Source organism: Prionailurus viverrinus, chromosome C1 (assembly GCF_022837055.1).
Source record: "Prionailurus viverrinus isolate Anna chromosome C1, UM_Priviv_1.0, whole genome shotgun sequence".
NCBI classification, from domain to species: domain Eukaryota; kingdom Metazoa; phylum Chordata; class Mammalia; order Carnivora; family Felidae; genus Prionailurus; species Prionailurus viverrinus.
This window is the reverse complement of record NC_062568.1, coordinates 32,468,114-32,489,105: the sequence shown is the minus strand read 5'-3', so window position 1 is coordinate 32,489,105 and position 20,992 is coordinate 32,468,114. Positions and strand designations below refer to the sequence as shown.

Below are 20,992 nucleotides of genomic sequence, written 5' to 3'. Positions count from 1 at the left end.
TTCTGCTTATCTTTTAGTTATAATCGATTAAATTTTTGTATAGAAACTTTCTTAAGAGAGCTCTTCAAAAATAGGTGTTTTCCTCCTCGTACTAAAAGAGAGAAATGAATGTCACTTTAGTATCTGCATTCACATACCTGGATTTCCGCAAGATGAAACAAGGATTCCTTCTAAACAGTTTGACAACTGGTGTTTTGATTGCTATTCTTTAAGGTTTATAAATTTGTTCTGTTTTAACAAAGCATCATTTTGAATGTTCACTTAAAAACAACTTGCCAAAAAATGAAAAGAATATGTGATGGTATAATCTCATGTTTAAACATGCTCATCAGATGAGAGGTAGCCAAATGTAGACATGATGTTTTCTTTACTCTTAAATTTGTATACAGTACTTTAGTGTACTCTTTTGTGTGGTAAGATGTATATAACATAAAATTTACGACTTTAACCATTTTTAAATGTGCAGTTCTGTGGCATTGGGTACATTGACATTTGTGTGTTGCTTTAGTATACTTTCTAAAAAAATATTATATTGAAATAATTCAATGGTTTCATTATTGAGACCCCAAACTGGTTGCACTGAATAAGCTGAGTTGCCTCTGTGGCTCATCAGTGTGGTGCTGAAGAAAAATGATTTTGTTTGTTGATTGTTTCATAAGGAATTTGCAGTGTATCCAGCCTTGTTGGGGTCAGAGAGAAAATGCCAGTGGAAACTTATGGAAATAAGTATTGTATTATTTTTTAAAAATATTTTAAAAAATCTATTGTGAGAGAGAATGAGAAAGAGAGAGAGTGTGTGTGCACACACAAGTGGAGGAGGGGCAGAGAGAGAGGGAGAGAAAGAATCCCAAGCAGGCTCTGCACTGTCAGCACAGAGCCTGACATGGGGCTCCATCCCATGAACTGTGAGATCATGACCTGAAACGAAATCAAGAGCTGGATGCTTATCCAGCTGAGCCACCCACGTGTACCTGTATTATTTTAATAAAAGAATAAAACATTTGCCTATTACCTTGCTAGTTTATTTTTTTTTTTATTTTTTATTTTTTTTGTGTTTGGGATAGTTTTTATTTTTTTATTTTTTTTTATTTTTTTTTTTTTATGAAATTTATTGACAAATTGGTTTCCATACAACACCCAGTGCTCATCCCAAAAGGTGCCCTCCTCAATACCCCTCACCCACCCTCTCCTCCCTCCCACCCCCCATCAACCCTCAGTTTGTTCTCAGTTTTTAACAGTCTCTTATGCTTTGGCTCTCTCCCATTCTAACCTCTTTTTTTTTTTTTTCCTTCCCCTCCCCCATGGGTTCCTGTTAAGTTTCTCAGGATCCACATAAGAGTGAAACCATATGGTATCTGTCTTTCTCTGTATGGCTTATTTCACTTAGCATCACACTCTCCAGTTCCATCCACGTTGCTACAAAAGGCCATATTTCATTTTTTCTCATTGCCACGTAATATTCCATTGTGTATATAAACCACAATTTCTTTATCCATTCATCAGTTGATGGACATTTAGGCTCTTTCCATAATTTGGCTATTGTTGAGAGTGCTGCTATGAACATTGGGGTACAAGTGGCCCTATGCATCAGTGCTCCTGTATCCCTTGGATAAATTCCTAGCAGTGCTATTGCTGGGTCATAGGGTAGGTCTATTTTTAATTTTCTGAGGAACCTCCACACTGCTTTCCAGAGCGGCTGCACCAATTTGCATTCCCACCAACAGTGCAAGAGGGTTCCCGTTTCTCCACATCCTCTCCAGCATCTATAGTCTCCTGATTTGTTCATTTTGGCCACTCTGACTGGCGTGAGGTGATACCTGAGTGTGGTTTTGATTTGTATTTCCCTGATAAGGAGCGACGCTGAACATCTTTTCATGTGCCTGTTGGCCATCCGGATGTCTTCTTTAGAGAAGTGTCTATTCATGTTTTCTGCCCATTTCTTCACTGGGTTATTTGTTTTTTGGGTGTGGAGTTTGGTGAGCTCTTTATAGATTTTGGATACTAGCCCTTTGTCCGATATGTCATTTGCGAATATCTTTTCCCATTCCGTTGGTTGCCTTTTAGTTTTGTTGGTTGTTTCCTTTGCTGTACAGAAGCTTTTTATCTTCATAAGGTCCCAGTAATTCACTTTTGCTTTTAATTCCCTTGCCTTTGGGGATGTGTCGAGTAAGAGATTGCTACGGCTGAGGTCAGAGAGGTCTTTTCCTGCTTTCTCCTCTAAGGTTTTGATGGTTTCCTGTCTCACATTTAGGTCCTTTATCCATTTTGAGTTTATTTTTGTGAATGGTGTGAGAAAGTGGTCTAGTTTCAACCTTCTGCATGTTGCTGTCCAGTTTTCCCAGCACCATTTGTTAAAGAGGCTGTCTTTTTTCCATTGGATGTTCTTTCCTGCTTTGTCAAAGATGAGTTGGCCATACGTTTGTGGGTCTAGTTCTGGGGTTTCTATTCTATTCCATTGGTCTATGTGTCTGTTTTGGTGCCAATACCATGCTGTCTTGATGATGACAGCTTTGTAGTAGAGGCTAAAGTCTGGGATTGTGATGCCTCCTGCTTTGGTCTTCTTCTTCAAAATTCCTTTGGCTATTCGGGGCCTTTTGTGGTTCCATTGAATTTTAGGATGGCTTGTTCTAGTTTCGAGAAGAATGCTGGTGCAATTTTGATTGGGATTGCATTAAATGTGTAGATAGCTTTGGGTAGTATTGACATTTTGACAATATTTATTTTTCCAATCCATGAGCAGGGAATGTCTTTCCATTTCTTTAAATCTTCTTCAATTTCCTTCATAAGCTTTCTATAATTTTCAGCATACAGATCCTTTACATCTTTGGTTAGATTTATTCCTAGGTATTTTATGCTTCTTGGTGCAATTGTGAATGGGATCAGTTTCTTTATTTGTCTTTCTGTTGCTTCATTGTTAGTGTATAAGAATGCAACTGATTTCTGTACATTGATTTTGTATCCTGCAACTTTGCTGAATTCATGTATCAGTTCTAGCAGACTTTTGCTAGAGTCTATCGGATTTTCCATGTATAATATCATGTCATCTGCAAAAAGCGAAAGCTTGACTTCATCTTTGCCAATTTTGATGTCTTTGATTTCCTTTTGTTGTCTGATTGCTGATGCTAGAACTTCCAGCACTATGTTAAACAGCAGCGGTGAGAGTGGGCATCCTTGTCGTGTTCCTGATCTCAGGGAAAAAGCTCTCAGTTTTTCCCTGTTGAGGATGATGTTAGCTGTGGGCTTTTCATAAATGGCTTTTATGATCTTTAAGTATGTTCCTTCTATCCCGACTTTCTCAAGGGTTTTTATTAAGAAAGGGTGCTGGATTTTGTCGAAGGCCTTTTCTGCATCGATTGACAGGATCATATGGTTCTTCTCTTTTTTTTTGTTAATGTGATGTATCACGTTGATTGATTTGCGAATGTTGAACCAGCCCTGCATCCCAGGAATGAATCCCACTTGATCATGGTGAATAATTCTTTTTATATGCCGTTGAATTCGATTTGCTAGTACCTTATTGAGAATTTTTGCATCCATATTCATCAGGGATATTGGCCTGTAGTTCTCTTTTTTTACTGGGTCTCTGTCTGGTTTAGGAATCAAAGTAATACTGGCTTCATAGAATGAGTCTGGAAGTTTTCCTTCCCTTTCTATTTCTTGGAATAGCTTGAGAAGGATAGGTATTATCTCTGCTTTAAACGTCTGGTAGAACTCCCCTGGGAAGCCATCTGGTCCTGGACTCTTATTTGTTGGGAGATTTTTGATAACCGATTCAATTTCTTTGCTGGTTATGGGTCTGTTCAAGCTTTCTATTTCCTCCTGATTGAGGTTTGGAAGAGTGTGGTTGTTCAGGAATTTGTCCATTTCTTCCAGGTTGTCCAATTTGTTGGCATATAATTTTTCATAGTATTCCCTGATAATTGTTTGTATCTCTGAGGGATTGGTTGTAATCATTCCATTTTCATTCATGATTTTATCTATTTGGGTCATCTCCCTTTTCTTTTTGAGAAGCCTGGCTAGAGGTTTGTCAATTTTGTTTATTTTTTCAAAAAACCAACTCTTGGTTTCGTTGATCTGCTCTACAGTTTTTTTAGTTTCTATATTGTTTATTTCTGCCCTGATCTTTATTATTTCTCTTCTTCTGCTGGGCTTAGGCTGCCTTTGCTGTTCTGCTTCTAGTTCCTTTAGGTGTGCTATTAGATTTTGTATTTGGGATTTTTCTTGTTTCTTGAGATAGGCCTGGATTGCAATGTATTTTCCTCTCAGGACTGCCTTTGCTGCGTCCCAAAGCGTTTGGATTGTTGTATTTTCATTTTCATTTGTTTCCATATATTTTTTAATTTCTTCTCTAATTGCCTGGTTGACCCACTCATTCGTTAGTAGGGTGTTCTTTAACCTCCATGCTTTTGGAGGTTTTCCAGACTTTTTTCTGTGGTTGATTTCAAGCTTCATAGCATTGTGGTCTGAAAGTAAGCATGGTATAATTTCAATTCTTGTAAACTTATGAAGGGCTGTTTTGTGACCCAGTATATGATCTATCTTGGAGAATGTTCCATGTGCACTCGAGAAGAAAGTATATTCTGTTGCTTTGGGATGCAGAGTTCTAAATATATCTGTCAAGTCCATCTGATCCAATGTCTCATTCAGGGCCCTTGTTTCTTTATTGACCGTGTGTCTAGATGATCTATCCATTTCTGTAAGTGGTGTATTAAAGTCCCCTGCAATGACCACATTCTTATCAATAAGGTTGCTTATGTTTATGAGTAATTGTTTTATATATTTGGGGGCTCCAGTATTCAGTGCATAGACATTTATAATTGTTAGCTCTTCCTGATGGATAGACCCTGTAACTATTATATAATGTCCTTCTTCATCTCTTGTTACAGCCTTTAATTTAAAGTCTAGTTTGTCTGATATAAGTATGGCTACTCCAGCTTTCTTTTGGCTTCCAGTCGCATGATAAATAGTTCTCCATCCCCTCACTCTCAATCTAAAGGTGTCCTCAGGTCTAAAATGAGTCTCTTGTAGACAGCAAATAGATGGGTCTTGTTTTTTTTATCCATTCTGATACCCTATGTCTTTTGGTTGGCGCATTTAATCCATTTACATTCAGTGTTATTATAGAAAGATACGGGTTTAGAGTCATTGTGATGTCTGTATGTTTTATGCTTATAGTGATGTCTCTGGGACTTTGTCTCACAGGGTCCCCCTTAGGATCTCTTGTAGGGCTGGTTTAGTGGTGACAAATTCCTTCAGTTTTTGTTTGTTTGGGAAGACCTTTATCTCTCCTTCTATTCTAAATGACAGACTTGCTGGATAAAGGATTCTTGGCTGCATATTTTTTCTGTCTAGCACCCTGAAAATCTCGTGCTAATTCTTTCTGGCCTGCCAAGTTTCAAAAGAGAGATCAGTCACGAGTCTTATAGGTCTCCCTTTATATGTGAGGGCACGTTTACCCCTTGCTGCTTTCAGAATTTTCTCTTTATCCTTGTATTTTGCCAGTTTCACTATGATATGTCGTGCAGAAGATCGATTCAAGTTACGTCTGAAGGGAGTTCTCTGTGCCTCTTGGATTTCAATGCCTTTTTCCTTCCCCAGTTCAGGGAAGTTCTCAGCTATGATTTCTTCAAGTACCCCTTCAGCACCTTTCCCTCTCTCTTCCTCCTCTGGGATACCAATTATGCGTATATTATTTCTTTTTAGTGTATCACTTAATTCTCTAATTTTCCCCTCATACTCCTGGATTTTTTTATCTCTCTTTTTCTCAGCTTCCTCTTTTTCCATAACTTTATCTTCTAGTTCACCTATTCTCTCCTCTGCCTCTTCAAGCCGAGCTGTGGTGGTTTCCATTTTGTTATGCATTTCGTTTAAAGCGTTTTTCAGCTCCTCGTGACTGTTCCTTAGTCCCTTGATCTCTGTAGCAAGAGATTCTCTGCTGTCCTGTATACTGTTTTCAAGCCCAGCGATTAATTTTATGACTATTATTCTAAATTCACTTTCTGTTATGTTATTTAAGTCCTTTTTGATCAGCTCATTAGCTGTTGTTATTTCCTGGAGATTCTTCTGAGGGGAATTCTTCCGCTTGGTCATTTTGGATAGTCCCTGGCGTGGTGAGGACCTGCAGGGCACTTCCCCTGTGCTGTGGTGTATACCTGGAGTTGGTGGGCGGGGCCGCAGTCAGACCTGATGTCTGCCCCCAGCCCACCGCTGGGGCCACAGTCAGACTGGTGTGTGCCTTCTCTTCCCCTCTCCTAGGGGTGGGATTCACTGTGGGGTGGTGTGGCTCGTCTGGGCTACTTGCACCCTGCCAGGCTTGTGATGCTGGGGATCTGGCGTATTAGCTGGGGTGGGTAGGTAAGGTGCTCGGGGGCAGGAGGGGCAGGCTTAGATCGCTTCTCCTTAGGTGATCCACTTCAGGAGGGGCCCTGTGGCAGCGGGAGGGAGTCAGATCCGCTGCCGGAGGTTTGGCTCCGCAGAAGCGCAGAGTTGGGTGTTTGCGCGGAGCGAGCAAGTTCCCTGGCAGGAACCAGTTCCCTTTGGGATTTCGGCTGTGGGATGGGCGGGGGAGATGGCGCTGGCGAGCGCCCTTATTCCCCACCAAACTGAGCTCTGTTGTCAGGGGGCTCAGCAGCTCTCCCTCCCTTTGTCCTCCAGCCTTCCCGCTTTCCGAGCAGAGCTGTTAACTTATGACCTCCCAGACGCTAAGTCGCGCTTGTTGTGGGAACACAGTCCGTCAGGCCCCTCCGCTTTTGCCAGCCAGACTCGGGGGCTCTGCTTGGCCGGCGAGCCGCCCCTCCGCCCCGGCTCCCTCCCGCCAGTCCGTGGAGCGCGCACTGCCTCGCCGCCCTTCCTACCCTTTTCCGTGGGCCTCTCGTCTGCGTTTGGCTCCGGCAACTCCGTTCTGCTACTCCTCTGGCGGTTTTCTGGGTTATTTAGGCAGGTGTAGATGGAATCTAAGTGATCAGCAGGACGTGCGGTGAGCCCAGCGTCCTCCTAAGCCGCCATCTTGCCGCAACTCTACCTTGCTAGTTTATGAGATTCTTCTTGATTCTGATGATTAAATCCTTTATATAAAGTATAATTAATTTAAGTAGATCCCAAATATAAAGTTTTATCTTGAAATGTTCAGAGATCATATAAACTCAACTTGGTTTATTGCTTAACTTGTTTAAATGTATTACCTTCCTGTGAAATGATAATTTGGAAACTTGAACATAGGATATTAAACAATAGAAAGGATTGAGTTCACTGCCTAATTCTTAGCCCCTGCTAGAATAGGAGGCTAAACTTTAATTTAGGGGACAGAGGCGTCATAGTGTGCTATTCATCCTAATAAATTTTGTAAGCTGGTCTAAGAGAAATTTGGGGGTTAATAAGTACTTTGGCCTCTTCCTTTCATTGCAGAGTGAGGAAACTTAGCTTTAAAAATAAATGGAGGGGCACCTAGGTGGCTCAGTTGGTTAAGCGTCTGACTTCAGCTCAGGTCATGATCTCGTGGTTCATGAGTTCAAGCCCCAAGTCGGGCTCTGTGCTGACAGCTCAGGGCCTAGAGTCTGCTTCGGATTCTGTGTCTCCCTTGCTCTCTGCCCCTCCCTTGCTTATGCTCTGTCTCTCTCAAAAATTAATAAACATTAAAAAATTTTTAAAAAGTTGGAAAAGTCTCCATTCTTTATAATAATCTCCTTATAATAATGACCTTATGACCATTGGATTCAATTCAGTTATCTAATGAGCTAGAAGATGACAAGTGCACACCTAAGTGACACCAAACTTTGTTTTCTCTTAGAAAGTGTCCAAAGCACCTGTCTTTCATATATATATATATTTCCTATGCATATATATATATATTTCTTATGCATATATATATATATTTTCCTATGCATATATATATATATATATATATGCAGTACATTTTCTCTCATTCCATCATCAAATACATTTTTGTATTTATCAACAGGACGGTCTAATATCAACATTTCAAATTCTTTCATTTGGGGATATCTCCTGACTGTTTACCTGAGTAGTCCCCCCTCTCTACCACCAATCTGCGAAGATCTTATTAAGGGAAACACAAATGTGGGGGCGTAGGGCTTGGCAAAGAGACCATGGTGGTGATGAAGCTCAGAAGGAGATTTGGGGTCATCCATCCTTCCTGTGCTCTCCATACAACCCCTCCCATCCCACACCAAAGCTTTGCAGAGCTATGGCATAGCATGACCACTGAAAATACAGAGTTAAAGAAATATCGGAGTCCTGAGACTTTTCCAGCATATTTTGAATAGAAATAATCTTGGCTGTAGTCAACAGCAGACAAGCTAATTATTTGTTCACATGTGCTTTGGCCAGTGTTTTGCTCATTTGGGGGCTTGTAATAACTTTGGAGTTTGTCTTTCGTGAGATGAGAACCTAAGATGGTATCTTTTCCACTGGTTCCAAGTTATAAGGCATTTTGGGGTAAATTTTGTAACCATGTAGGAATTGGAGGTCAAAGCAGGAAATAAGCATTTGGAGTGGGTCATTCTTTCCTGGGCTAGATAGAAAACATTTATCTCTTGAAGGCTTATCTTACTAGGAGAGAAAGTCTTGATTTAAGGAGATATCACCACAAAGAGGAGAGGCTTATAGGAGAAAGCTCTTTCCACAGCAGTACTTTTGTTCTCATAAACAGTGGCTCAAGTCAAGAGTGAAGTGTTAATAGTGTTTTGAGGTGTGGAGCCATACCTTGGGTGTAGGAACTATATACATGCATTTTCAGCAACACTGATTTCCCACTGAAGGTTTATTAGAGACTATTAGAGGTTTTATAACTCTGTTGACAATAATCCTGCTTAGAACATGATCTGCTCATATAAAAATATTTTTTTCTGTGAAAGGTCTCATTAGCTTAAAAATCTAGGCAAACGATAGCTTTAAGAGCTGAGTCACAGTCTACCTTACTATCACAATTCAGTTTCCTACCTTACTATCACAATTCAGTTTCCCTCTATTGTACTTGGTAGATTAGTCCTATCTGAGCAGTGCCATTAGGTGCCTGCCTGCACGGTGTGGAAACACACACACACACACACACACACACACACACACCTGAAATTTCTGAACATGTGGGTTGTGATGAATTTAAATGTTTTCTAATAGTGCAACTGCGTCTAAACAGCTGAAGATTTATACTCGTTTTTTAACTTAAAGATGAGGAAATTGACTACTATAGGATAATTAAAAATCACAACTCTCTGAAAAAGCATGAGCTAAGTTGTTAAATGCCAGGGCATCAAGAAACAATATTCTGTAATCTGTACAGATTTTTTTATTCTGTAAATAAATTGGGTAATTTATATCTTTGTCACTTGAACATCAGATAAATATTTGAGTTAATGAATCATCCCACCAACATCCCATAACTAAATCAAATTTTGTTTTCTTTTCACAGGCAAGGCTTTAGTCAATTGAATAATAAATCATCCTGCCTTTTTTTCTGAATCACAGGATAGGGAGGCTCTTACAGACAGGATCACAATTAAATAAGCCCTCAGAGGAGAGATTCTACCCTATTTTAAAAGAAAGCCAGGGAAGGAGAGAGTCCCGACTATTTTGGTCAGAGTTTATAGTGCTTAAAATAGTAATATCATGTGTCTGTTTTTAAATATTTTCAGTTTATCACTGAAGATTTGTCTTAAATGCAGAGGTCAAGAATGAATCAACTTCTTGATAACCCCCAATATCCTGGTCAGGTCCTGCAGTGACCAGGGGTATGAAGAAATGTTCCTCTTCCTTCAAAAAGACTCATCCAATAAGCACCTACAGTTTACAAAGAATATTCATGCACACTTTTCCTTTTGAGTCTCACAACAACACTATTATATGTAAGGATTATTGATTCCTATTTAAAAGCCAAAATTAAGAATCAGGGAGGCTAAGTAACTTACCTACAGTCATATATTTACTGAGCAGAAAATTACAGCTTGAGACTAGTTATTTTTATGTAAGGACAATGCCTTTTGCATTTGGCACTTTGCTGCTGTTTTGCTATGCTTATAAAATCAGTCACTGTAAACATGCATTTAGGTGCTTTTGCGTAATTAGTTCCTGGGAGAATTATATGAATTGGTGATCTGGTTGGGAACATTATCAACTTCAGTCTGTGGTCTGAACAGAGTAAAGTATAAAAAAATATCCAGTTTTAAGTGGCATTGGTCAGATGCTCAGTGTAAAGGAATTGGGAGTGATAGATACAGTGGACAGTCTGGGACTAAGATGATATCTGTTATGTTACGAATACAAGGATTGGACCTATAATTTGGGAAAGACAATATGTGAGAAGGTCAAGATATATCCAAGAACAAAGCAGCCACACGAAATAATTAACCTGCTTAAGGCACACTAATCTGAACACAGAAAGTCTGATGCCATCAGCACTGTGGTTCAGGGAAGTGTGGCAAAATGGGCTGAGGATTCTGTGAGACTAAGATGCAGAGACACTTTCAGAAAGAGGTAAAATGCAAGGTGCAAGTGTTCTCTGTGAAATTCTGTGGTGAAAGGCTTGAAAATTTAATTTATATTGGAAGAACCTTAAGAGTTAGTGGAACCATTAGGATTTCTGTTTAGTTCTGAGCTGTGGCTGCTAATAGCTTTATACTGAAACACAGGTGCTGATTCTCATAAAGTTCATCTAAACTGTGTACCTCAGTCTACAGATTTGATCAAGTGAGAGTCATCCGTTTGTCATTGGCTTCCAATCTGACTTTCAAGAAACTTACTTCCTTCAAAATAGTTTGAGGGGAAAAAGCGACTTTTAGTTATGGTATATTGTCAGTACTGGGGTGCTTGGTGGCTTAGTGGGTTAAACATCCGACTTAGGTTCAGGTCATGGTCTCACAGAGCCTCTGTGTTAGGCTTTGTGCCAACAGTGTGGAGCCTCTTTGGGATTCTCTCTTTCCCTCTCTCTCTCTCTGCCCCTCTCCTGCTTGTAGTCACTCTCTCTCTCTCTGCCTCTCAAAAATAAAAAAAAAATAAACACTTAAAAAAGGCATATTGTCAATCCTTTTTGATATAAAGCATATTAAGGTGAAAATCTTTTATTTGAACTAGTTTTAAGTTTAAAACTTAAATTGTTGCAAAGTATAAATGAAGAAAACTTTTTAAAGAAATCCAGCATTATTTCTTTCACATATCTATAGGGACTTGAGCTAGTCCCTACATGTAGTGGTTCTTAGGGAATCTGCTTTAATGAACAAATGAGCGATTTGTAGTTAACTTAATAGTTGCTTTTATTTCAAAGAACACCAGGCATTTGAAAAATAAGTTTTTCTTTCTAAAGCTAATAATATCAATTTTCTTGGCAATTTGTCTTTTTCTGGAACTGTGAAAATATGAATTTAGGCCAGCCTCTGTCCAAATAATCATAATATCTGAATGGAGTCTGAGGAGTTCATAGACTGTTATTGAATTTTGTCTATTTTCTAAGGGAAAATTGATTCCTTATTTTCAACTTATTTTACAGGATCCTTCTAACCAAAAATGTGGCGGAAGAAAGAAAACCGTGTCTTTCAGCAGCATGCCGTCAGAAAAGAAAATCAGCAGTGCGAGCGACTGCATCAGCTTCATGCAAGCTGGCTGCGAACTGAAGAAGGTCCGGCCAAATTCTCGTATTTACAACCGTTTTTTCACTCTGGACACAGACCTCCAAGCTCTTCGCTGGGAACCTTCCAAGAAAGACCTAGAGAAAGCCAAGCTTGACATTTCTGCCATAAAAGAAATCAGACTGGGGAAGAACACGGAAACATTTAGAAACAATGGCCTTGCTGACCAGATTTGTGAGGACTGTGCCTTTTCCATACTCCACGGGGAAAACTACGAGTCTCTGGACCTAGTTGCCAATTCGGCGGATGTAGCGAACATCTGGGTTTCAGGTTTGCGGTACCTGGTTTCTCGAAGTAAGCAGCCCCTTGACTTTATAGAGGGCAACCGGAACACGCCGAGGTTCATGTGGTTGAAAACAGTGTTCGAAGCAGCAGATGTTGACGGCAATGGGATTATGCTGGAAGACACCTCTGTAGAGTTGATAAAACAACTCAACCCTACCCTGAAAGAATCCAAGATCAGGCTAAAGTTTAAAGAAATCCAGAAGAGCAAAGAAAAACTAACCACACGAGTGACAGAAGAGGAATTTTGTGAAGCTTTTTGTGAACTTTGCACCAGGCCGGAAGTGTATTTCTTACTGGTACAGATATCTAAAAATAAAGAATATTTGGATGCTAACGATCTCATGCTCTTTTTAGAAGCTGAACAAGGAGTTGCCCATATTACCGAGGATATGTGCTTAGACATTATTCGAAGATATGAACTTTCTGAAGATGGCCGTCAGAAAGGGTTTCTTGCAATTGATGGCTTTACCCAGTATCTGTTGTCACCAGAATGTGACATTTTTGATCCTGAGCAAAAAAAGGTTGCTCAAGATATGACCCAGCCATTATCTCACTACTACATCAATGCTTCTCACAACACCTATCTCATAGAAGACCAGTTTAGGGGGCCTGCTGATATTAATGGGTATGTTAGAGCTTTGAAAATGGGCTGTCGAAGCATTGAACTCGATGTAAGTGATGGTTCAGACAATGAACCCATCCTTTGTAATCGAAATAATGTGACAACACACCTTTCCTTTCGAAGTGTCATAGAGGTGATAAACAAATTTGCCTTCGTTGCTTCTGAATACCCACTCATTCTTTGCTTGGGAAATCACTGCTCCCTACCCCAGCAGAAGGTAATGGTTCAACAAATGAAAAAGGTCTTTGGCAATAAGCTCTATACTGAGGCACCTTTGCCATCAGAAACCTACCTCCCATCACCAGAAAAATTAAAAAGAATGATTATCGTGAAAGGAAAGAAACTGCCTTCTGACCCAGATATTTTAGAAGGAGAGGTCACAGATGAAGACGAGGAAGCGGAAATGTCTCGAAGGCTGTCAGTAGATTACAATGGTGAGGAGAAGCAGATCTGGCTGTGTAGGGAGCTCTCTGATTTGGTCTCTATCTGTAAATCTGTTCAATATAGGGATTTTGAACTGTCCATGAAAAGTCAAAACTACTGGGAAATGTGTTCATTTAGTGAAACAGAGGCCAGCCGAATTGCAAATGAATACCCAGAGGATTTTGTAAATTATAATAAGAAGTTCTTATCAAGAATCTATCCAAGTGCCATGAGGATCGATTCCAGTAACTTGAATCCACAGGACTTTTGGAATTGTGGCTGTCAGATTGTGGCAATGAATTTTCAGACTCCCGGTCCAATGATGGATCTTCACACAGGCTGGTTTCTTCAAAACGGAGGATGTGGTTATGTTCTAAGGCCATCCATCATGCGAGATGAAGTTTCTTACTTCAGTGCAAACACAAAGGGCATCGTACCTGGGGTGTCTCCTCTAGCTCTTCATATCAAGATCATCAGTGGTCAGAATTTTCCAAAGCCCAAGGGAGCTTGTGCCAAAGGAGATGTCATAGATCCTTATGTTTGTATAGAGATACATGGAATTCCAGCAGACTGTTCAGAACAAAGAACTAAAACTGTACAGCAAAACAGCGATAACCCTATTTTTGATGAAACTTTTGAGTTTCAAGTAAACCTACCTGAGCTGGCCATGATCCGTTTTGTCGTTCTAGATGATGACTACATTGGGGATGAGTTTATAGGACAATATACAATACCATTTGAATGTTTGCAGCCTGGATATCGGCATGTTCCCCTGCGCTCTTTTGTGGGTGACATCATGGAGCATGTAACCCTTTTTGTCCACATAGCAATAACTAATCGAAGTGGAGGAGGAAAGCCACAGAAGCGCAGCCTGTCAGTGAGAATGGGGAAGAAAGTTCGAGAATATACCATGCTCAGGAATATTGGTCTTAAGACCATAGATGACATCTTTAAAATAGCAGTTCATCCTTTACGAGAAGCCATAGATATGAGAGAAAATATGCAGGTAGGAAAAATCCCAAATTTTCCCCCAACCTGCTCCTACTTCTTCCTACCCTTCTCTTACCAGGGAACATTGTATTTTACTTGTGATCTGATTACAGAAAAAAATTATCAGAAAGGTTGTATAAACTCATAAACCACCAAATTAAGTGCTACCTGTGAAAGCAGATATATTTCATGTATCTGATTATAAATGAATGCTATGTTAAATTTGGCCTGAACTAAACAAGTTAATATAAATGCTTTATACATCCATTAGATATCCCTACCACATAACCAAATAGATATATGGCGTTGTGTATATGAAACAATGTAAAAAGAATAGACTATAAAATATATGTATGTACAATATATAAAATATTATATATACGTACAATACTAGTTACAAGTATATATGTAAAATATTTGCAGATATGAACATGAAAGGGAAGTTGAAGTCATATAAACAAATATAATGCCTTCAGTTTATTTTAGTTAAGTGTACAACAGCAATAATAAATTACTCCCATTAGAAAACACAACTAAACAAACAATATTCAGCACTTGAACATGTTGAAAACTAGGTAGCCTTCTCTTAGAAATGTGGTTAAATTGAAAGTTGAAAGAACATGGATTCTGGCTTAAACTCTATCCCCTTATGATCTTGAGCGAAGTTTTTCAGATCCCTGATCATCAGTTTTGTCCAAATAAGGTAATGAAAATAGTAATACATCACAGAATTATTATTAGAATTAAATGACAGTATATGTAAATTTCCTGGTGCTGACATGTGGGAATTCAATGTTAGTTTCTTTCCCTTTATTAATGTTGTAATCAGAGATGGTTGCCAATTTCTTTCTTTAGTACCATTGAATGTACTTATTCTAGGCTCATATTACTTAGAAACCATCAAACAACAAATACTGAGTTCCTGCAATACTCAAGGAGGTGTTGGTTCAGCCTGAGAGCAGAACAAAAGAGGAATATTTTTCAATGCACCTAATTTGCTCCTTTAGCTAACATTCTAATAGTAATTCTCACCCAGAAAATCCCTACTTTCAAGACAGAAAACAAGCTAGAAGAAGTTAGGTGATTTCCCAAATAGGAAATGGAAATAGGAAGTAAATAGGAATGTTGGGCTTTAAATCCAGAATTGCTGACTACCAAAAATCGTTCATGGTTTTTAGTCAAGTGATGCTGAACCTCAAATCCATCATTTGGTGAAGACTTTGTTTTTACATTATTTCACAGAGAAATTCAACATAGACTTAAAATCAGTTTAAATAGCTAAAATGGTAGAAAATAGTATGACACATAAATTACATATAAACACTTAGATGGTGAGCATTTATTTGAAGTGGTTGCCTTAGCCACTGTTTTAAAAATAGGCTCCAAATATTAGCATCTTCTACATGACTTTTTCTGACGCAATTCAAAGCTACTATAAATCCCTGTTTCAGATTAGTTATGTCATTTCTACATCTTATTTTGTATGTTACAAGTAGATTTTATTTGTTTCTATGCAATTCTTAAAAATATATCCTTTCCACATATTATGTGTTTAAAATACATGTTAAGCAGAGTTGGTTATAAATAAAGTTTTTTTCAGATAGCATTGATAATTTATATCATCCCAACACATAGTCTTTTGGGTTAAGAATTGTTCGGAGCCTAATCAGTAGAAAAATGAAATACTATCATTGTCACTAAATTCGTTCGACATAGAATAGATTAGGTACTGCTCCCTATTAATAAAACACAAAATAGGCATAATTCCTATTTCAAATGAATTTTAAAAGCCTGTAACATGGACAAATGTAGCTATACATGAAATTTGTTTCAGTATGTGCACCTGTCAGGTGCATTTCTGATGCGACGACAAAGAAATACCTTTGATGGTTAGTCGAATGGAGGATGGTGAGTAATTGCAGCCTGCTACCTTGAGGGGAAAAGCTCACAGAAGATGCACTCCAATGTACAATCATGGACTTATTTTTATGATCATCATGATACAAATCAAGTAAGATATTCACAACCAGCCAATGCTGATTTGTGTGACTATTCCAGTGCTCTGCTTTGAAAAGCACTGTGTAGCCTTGGTTCACAGTCTGCTTTACTTTATGGCATAATGTGGCAGTTGCTAAAAATGAGAAAGATGAGTTGTAATCATGGATTAGCTCTGTGTGTCATCTCTGCACATTACATTTTTGGTTGATTATAATCCAGTTTCCTCCAAACATGTATGCATTAAAGGGTATACTTTTAATGAATATACTTTAGTGTAAACCTAGAAGTGCTGGGGGTGATGTGTCATGTGGTCAGAAGTATAATTCCATGTTTTGTTCCCCACAGAATGCCATAGTGTCTATTAAGGAGTTGTGTGGACTTCCTCCGATTGCCAGTCTGAAGCAGTGTCTGTTGACCTTGTCCTCTCGACTCATCACCAGTGACAATACTCCCTCAGTCTCTCTTGTGATGAAAGACAACTTTCCTTATCTGGAGCCTCTGGGGGCAATTCCAGATGTGCAGAAAAAAATGTTGGCTGCCTATGATCTGGTAGGAAATTGTGACTCTATATTTCTTACCTGAATGTGTGTGTGGGGGGGGAATCATCTGGCAGGGGTTCCTTTGTGTAACTCTGATGAATAAATAACATTGCAGGTGGCAGACACAGCACACCCACTCAGCTTCCCCTAGGTCCCAGTGAAGACCTCTGAGGCAGTGCTTTGAACCCAGAGCCCCACAGATTACAAATAGAAATTCTCTGCTTTAGCAAGGAATGAATTATTGATAAAGTCTTCAAAAGCACAATTTATGACCATCTAAATGATGTTAGCCTGCAACATAACCATTTAATTGTATACCTGTAGGAAATGAATTTATGCTTCTCACTGCTGTATGATGTTTGAGACAAAATATTTCTCTGGAATTTATATTTCTAAGATGATACTATTAAATGATTTTTTTCTGACTATATAATGGAATTTATGTAGCAATTAAATGTAAGGACAGTTATATTTTTGCATCTCCTAATTCCATAAAAAACTAAGGAGCAAATGAAAAATTGGAAAAATTTGTAATGTATATACCAGATAAAGCGTAAACTCTCCTTAAAAATCAGTGAGAAAAAAATGGGGAAAAAATCTTATGTCAATTAGGTTTAATTTCAGCTTGATAAAACAAACAGTGCAATACAATCATGGCTTAAAAATACAAAGTTTTAGGGGTGCCTGGGTGGCTCAGTTGGTTAAACATTCAACTCTTGATTTTTTGCTCATAATCTCACGGCTCATGAGTTTGAGCCCTGCATCAGGTTCTGTGCTGACAGTGTGGAGCCTCCTTGGGATTCTCTTTCTCTCTCTACCTCCTACCCCTCCCTCAAAAATAAATAAATAAACATTAAAAAAAATACAGTTGTACTCCTTCAAATAAAAATCTGGACCCAGCCTTCCAGGATGAAACTTCTATAAAGTTCTTAGGAACTTAGGCTCCCTCTACCTTTCTGCTCTACCATCCCTGCAGTGTGACCATTATTTTTCTGGTCCAAAATGGCTGCTGAAGCTCCAGCCATAAAATCTGCATTCCAGTCATCACAAATGATGAAGAGGAAAGAAAGTATATCTTCTGCCTTTAAGGACATTTCTCTGAAATAGCATAGATCATTTCTTGCTTATATTTCATGAGCCTAGAGTTAAAACAGACACACTTAGCTGAAGAGGAGAATGGGAAGTATCTATGTCAAGGGGCTATGTGCTCAACTAAAAGTTATCTCTTCTGATACTAAGAAATAGAGGGAGGAGAGTTATTAGGGAATAAAAATAGTCCCTTTTTAATGTTTATTTTGAGAGAGTGCGAGAGTGTGTGTGTGTGTGCACGTGCATATGCACACGTGCGCACACACACACACGAGCAAGTGAGGGAGGGGCAGAGGCAGAGAGAGAAAGAGAGAGAGAAAGAGAGAGAGGGAGAGAGAGAATTCCAAACAGGCTCTAACTGTCAGCACAGATCCCGACGCAGGTATCCCCACAAACCATGAGATCATGACCTGAGCCAAAATCAAGAGTCCACGTGACCGAGCCACCCAGGTGTCCCACAAATATTCTTTACTTTAGAGATGAACAGGCAGTTCATGTATCTCTTCCTCCTAAAAAAAAAAAGACAATGAAAACCTAAAACCATATTTAACCTTAAAATGAGTTTTAGGTTAAAGATATTAAAGAAATGTAGTGAGATATTCCCTCTCATTGGCACTAAAAAATATCATACCTCTGATAGAGAATTTAAGATAATGGATACTCTCATCCATCTACCTCTACTGGGAAAACAAATTGATATAATCTTTTGGGAGAAAAATTTAGCAATAGTATTGAAAATGTTTACCTCATTTGATTTATGTATTTCTTTCCTGGGATTTATTCTAAAGCAATAATGATATGCACAAACATTTATGTTTAATAATGTCAACATAGAACTATAGTTAAATGAAATATAGTAAACCAAGATGTATGCTCTTGAACCCACTAAAATCATGCATTAGAAGAATATTTAAAGGTATGGAAAACTTCTCATAACATATTTTGTGAAAAAGCCTGGTTATAAAAATATACACTATAGGATTTATATTGTATTTACATGTATACATATCTACAATGTTAGCAAAATATTCATAGTAAGTACTTTTAAATAAAGAGAATGAACTTTATTTTCTTATTTATGCTTTTCTAATTTTTATTCTATATTTGCCAAACTCTTTATTTACAAAGAACCCAACTAATTTTCATAATTGAAAAATATTTTATCATTAAAAAACGACTAGAGGAAAAAACATTTGGGATACACATCCTATAATTGAAAAAGAAAAAAACCCATAGAATGCATTCTCCTTCCGAATTATCATACCTCTTATAAACTGTATTCCATGACTGCTGGGGGAAAAGTTCACCTATTACCTATATCTCATTTTTCATGAAATCAGTTTTTTCATCATAAAAGCAGGGACTGAAAGCTATTCAGTGAATAGGTATAATTGCCATTTAAGAGGTGAAATTAGGGTACTAGTTGCCATAGAGACAGACAGTGGAAATCACTTATTCCTCCAATTCTCTGTGAAACTAAGAAAGAAAAATCGTTCCCTGGGAGGGGAGCCTATTCCCCTGGAGCTGGGCTTGGAAAAGGCAGCTTACAAAAGCACCTGGACTGTGGTTGGCCAGTTTCCATTTCACATCTCCAAGTGTCCGATGCTGTTTTGTTTCCTCAGTTTTATCTGTGGGAGCTAAATCTGAACATCAACCTTTTCTCATTTGTATTTTTAAAATGCAAGTTGTAATTACAGGCTTAGCATAATTTTCCAAAGCTTAAGGTAAAAGTTGGAGTAGAAAACAGAAATACTTACAATGATATATTCATTTATAGTTCCCCATGGAAATGATTTATGGAAATAATTTTGAGTGTAAATATCCCTATGCCAAATGGCAAACTCAGAAGACCTTGCAAGTAATTGAAAACTCTTTTGACAGCTCTGCTGGGTTATTTCTTTTAGGGAGGAAGTGGGTAGAAACAGATATAAATAATGATGATATTAGCCTCGAACGTGAAAACACCATTTTTGCTTTCTAGGATTTGCATTGTATTGGTTGGCACCTCCAAGCTCTTGATATATTTGTGTTAATATTTATTTTAAAGAAGTCTTCTAAGATACTCTGCAGATCCAGAATGATCATTTAAAACACATAAATCTGATCATGTCACTTTCCTGCCTAAAATCCTACATTGGCTTCCCATTAATATAAAATTGAAACTCCTTACTGTGCTCTATAGGGTCATTTATGATCGTGGTGTATAAGGTCATTTATGATCAAGCCTTGCATACCTATCTCACTCCCCTCTCCCAGCCTCCTCTGCCTCTCCCAGCCTCACCCCCACAGTCTTTCTTCTGTTCACTCCCCCCAGCCACATGGGGTTTCTTTCTTTCTTCAATCAGGTCAAGTTTGTTTCCATCTCTGGGTTATTTTATTTGTGGTTCCCTCTGCCTGGAATCTTCTCTTGCATGAATAGTTGCTTCTTATCTCTTAATTTTTAGTTCAAATGTCATATCCTCAGAGAAGTCTTCCCTGGTAACTGTCCCCACTTGTTGCTCTGTCACATAACCTTATGTATTTCCATCATCCTACTTAGCAGTAATGAAAAATATTTTGCTTGACTTTTTGTTGAATTTCTGCCCTCCCTTCCTCTTCAATTTGAATGTATACTCCATGAGGGCCCAGACCCTGTGTGTTGCTTCCTACAGTTACCTCCCTCATCTAAAACAGTGCTGGCATGGACTATATTGCCAATTAATGTTAGCCGAATAAAAAACAAATAGAAGCATTTATTGTTGGCAGAAATAGTATAGTTCTGATGCCATAATTGATGGGTTTTATGGTAAACCTTTAAATCTCCTTTGTTTTACCTCTATGACACCACTGTAACCAAACTGTTCCCTGTCTTATACTTGTAGTTTAAAAACCCCTACAGACAAAGACAAAACTATGGAGACTGTAAAAAGATCAAGGGGCTGGAGATGGGCCACAGGGTGGGGTGAGGGAGGGAGGGATGAACAGGTAGAGCACAGAGGATTTTTAGGACACTGAAACTATTCTTTTTTTTTTTTTTTAAGTTTATTTATTGTGAGAAAGAGTGAGAGAGCACAAGCAGGGGAGGGGCAGAGAGAGGGAGAATCCCAAGCAGGCTCTGCATTGCCAGTGCAGAGCTGAATGCGGGGCTCCAATTCATGAACCGTGAGATCATGACCTGAACTGAAACCAACAGTCAGGTGCTTCACCAACGGAGCCACCCAGGCACCCCCACTGAAACTATTCTATGTGATACTATAATAGTGGGTATCTATCATTATACATTTGTCAAAATTAATACAGTGTATAACAGAGTTAACTCTAATGTAAAGTATGGACTTTAATAATACTGTATCAATATTGGCTCATCAACTATAATAAATGTACCACATTAAAGAAAGATGTTAACAGTAGGAAAATGAGGATGGGCTCAG

The 20,992-nt window shown here is 38.5% G+C and overlaps 1 protein-coding gene across 5 annotated transcripts in view; it reads left to right on the top strand.

The window, feature by feature from the left end:
- Nucleotides 1-20,992, top strand: part of PLCL1 (phospholipase C like 1 (inactive)) — a 350,469-nt gene that overhangs the window by 256,196 nt on the left and 73,281 nt on the right. For all 5 annotated transcript variants that reach the window (XM_047873348.1, XM_047873352.1, XM_047873349.1 and 2 more), the window contains exons 2-3: nt 11,498-13,972; nt 16,300-16,503. In XM_047873348.1, coding sequence (XP_047729304.1) covers nt 11,498-13,972; nt 16,300-16,503 — 2,679 coding nt within the window. The remainder of the gene's footprint in view (nt 1-11,497; nt 13,973-16,299; nt 16,504-20,992) is intronic.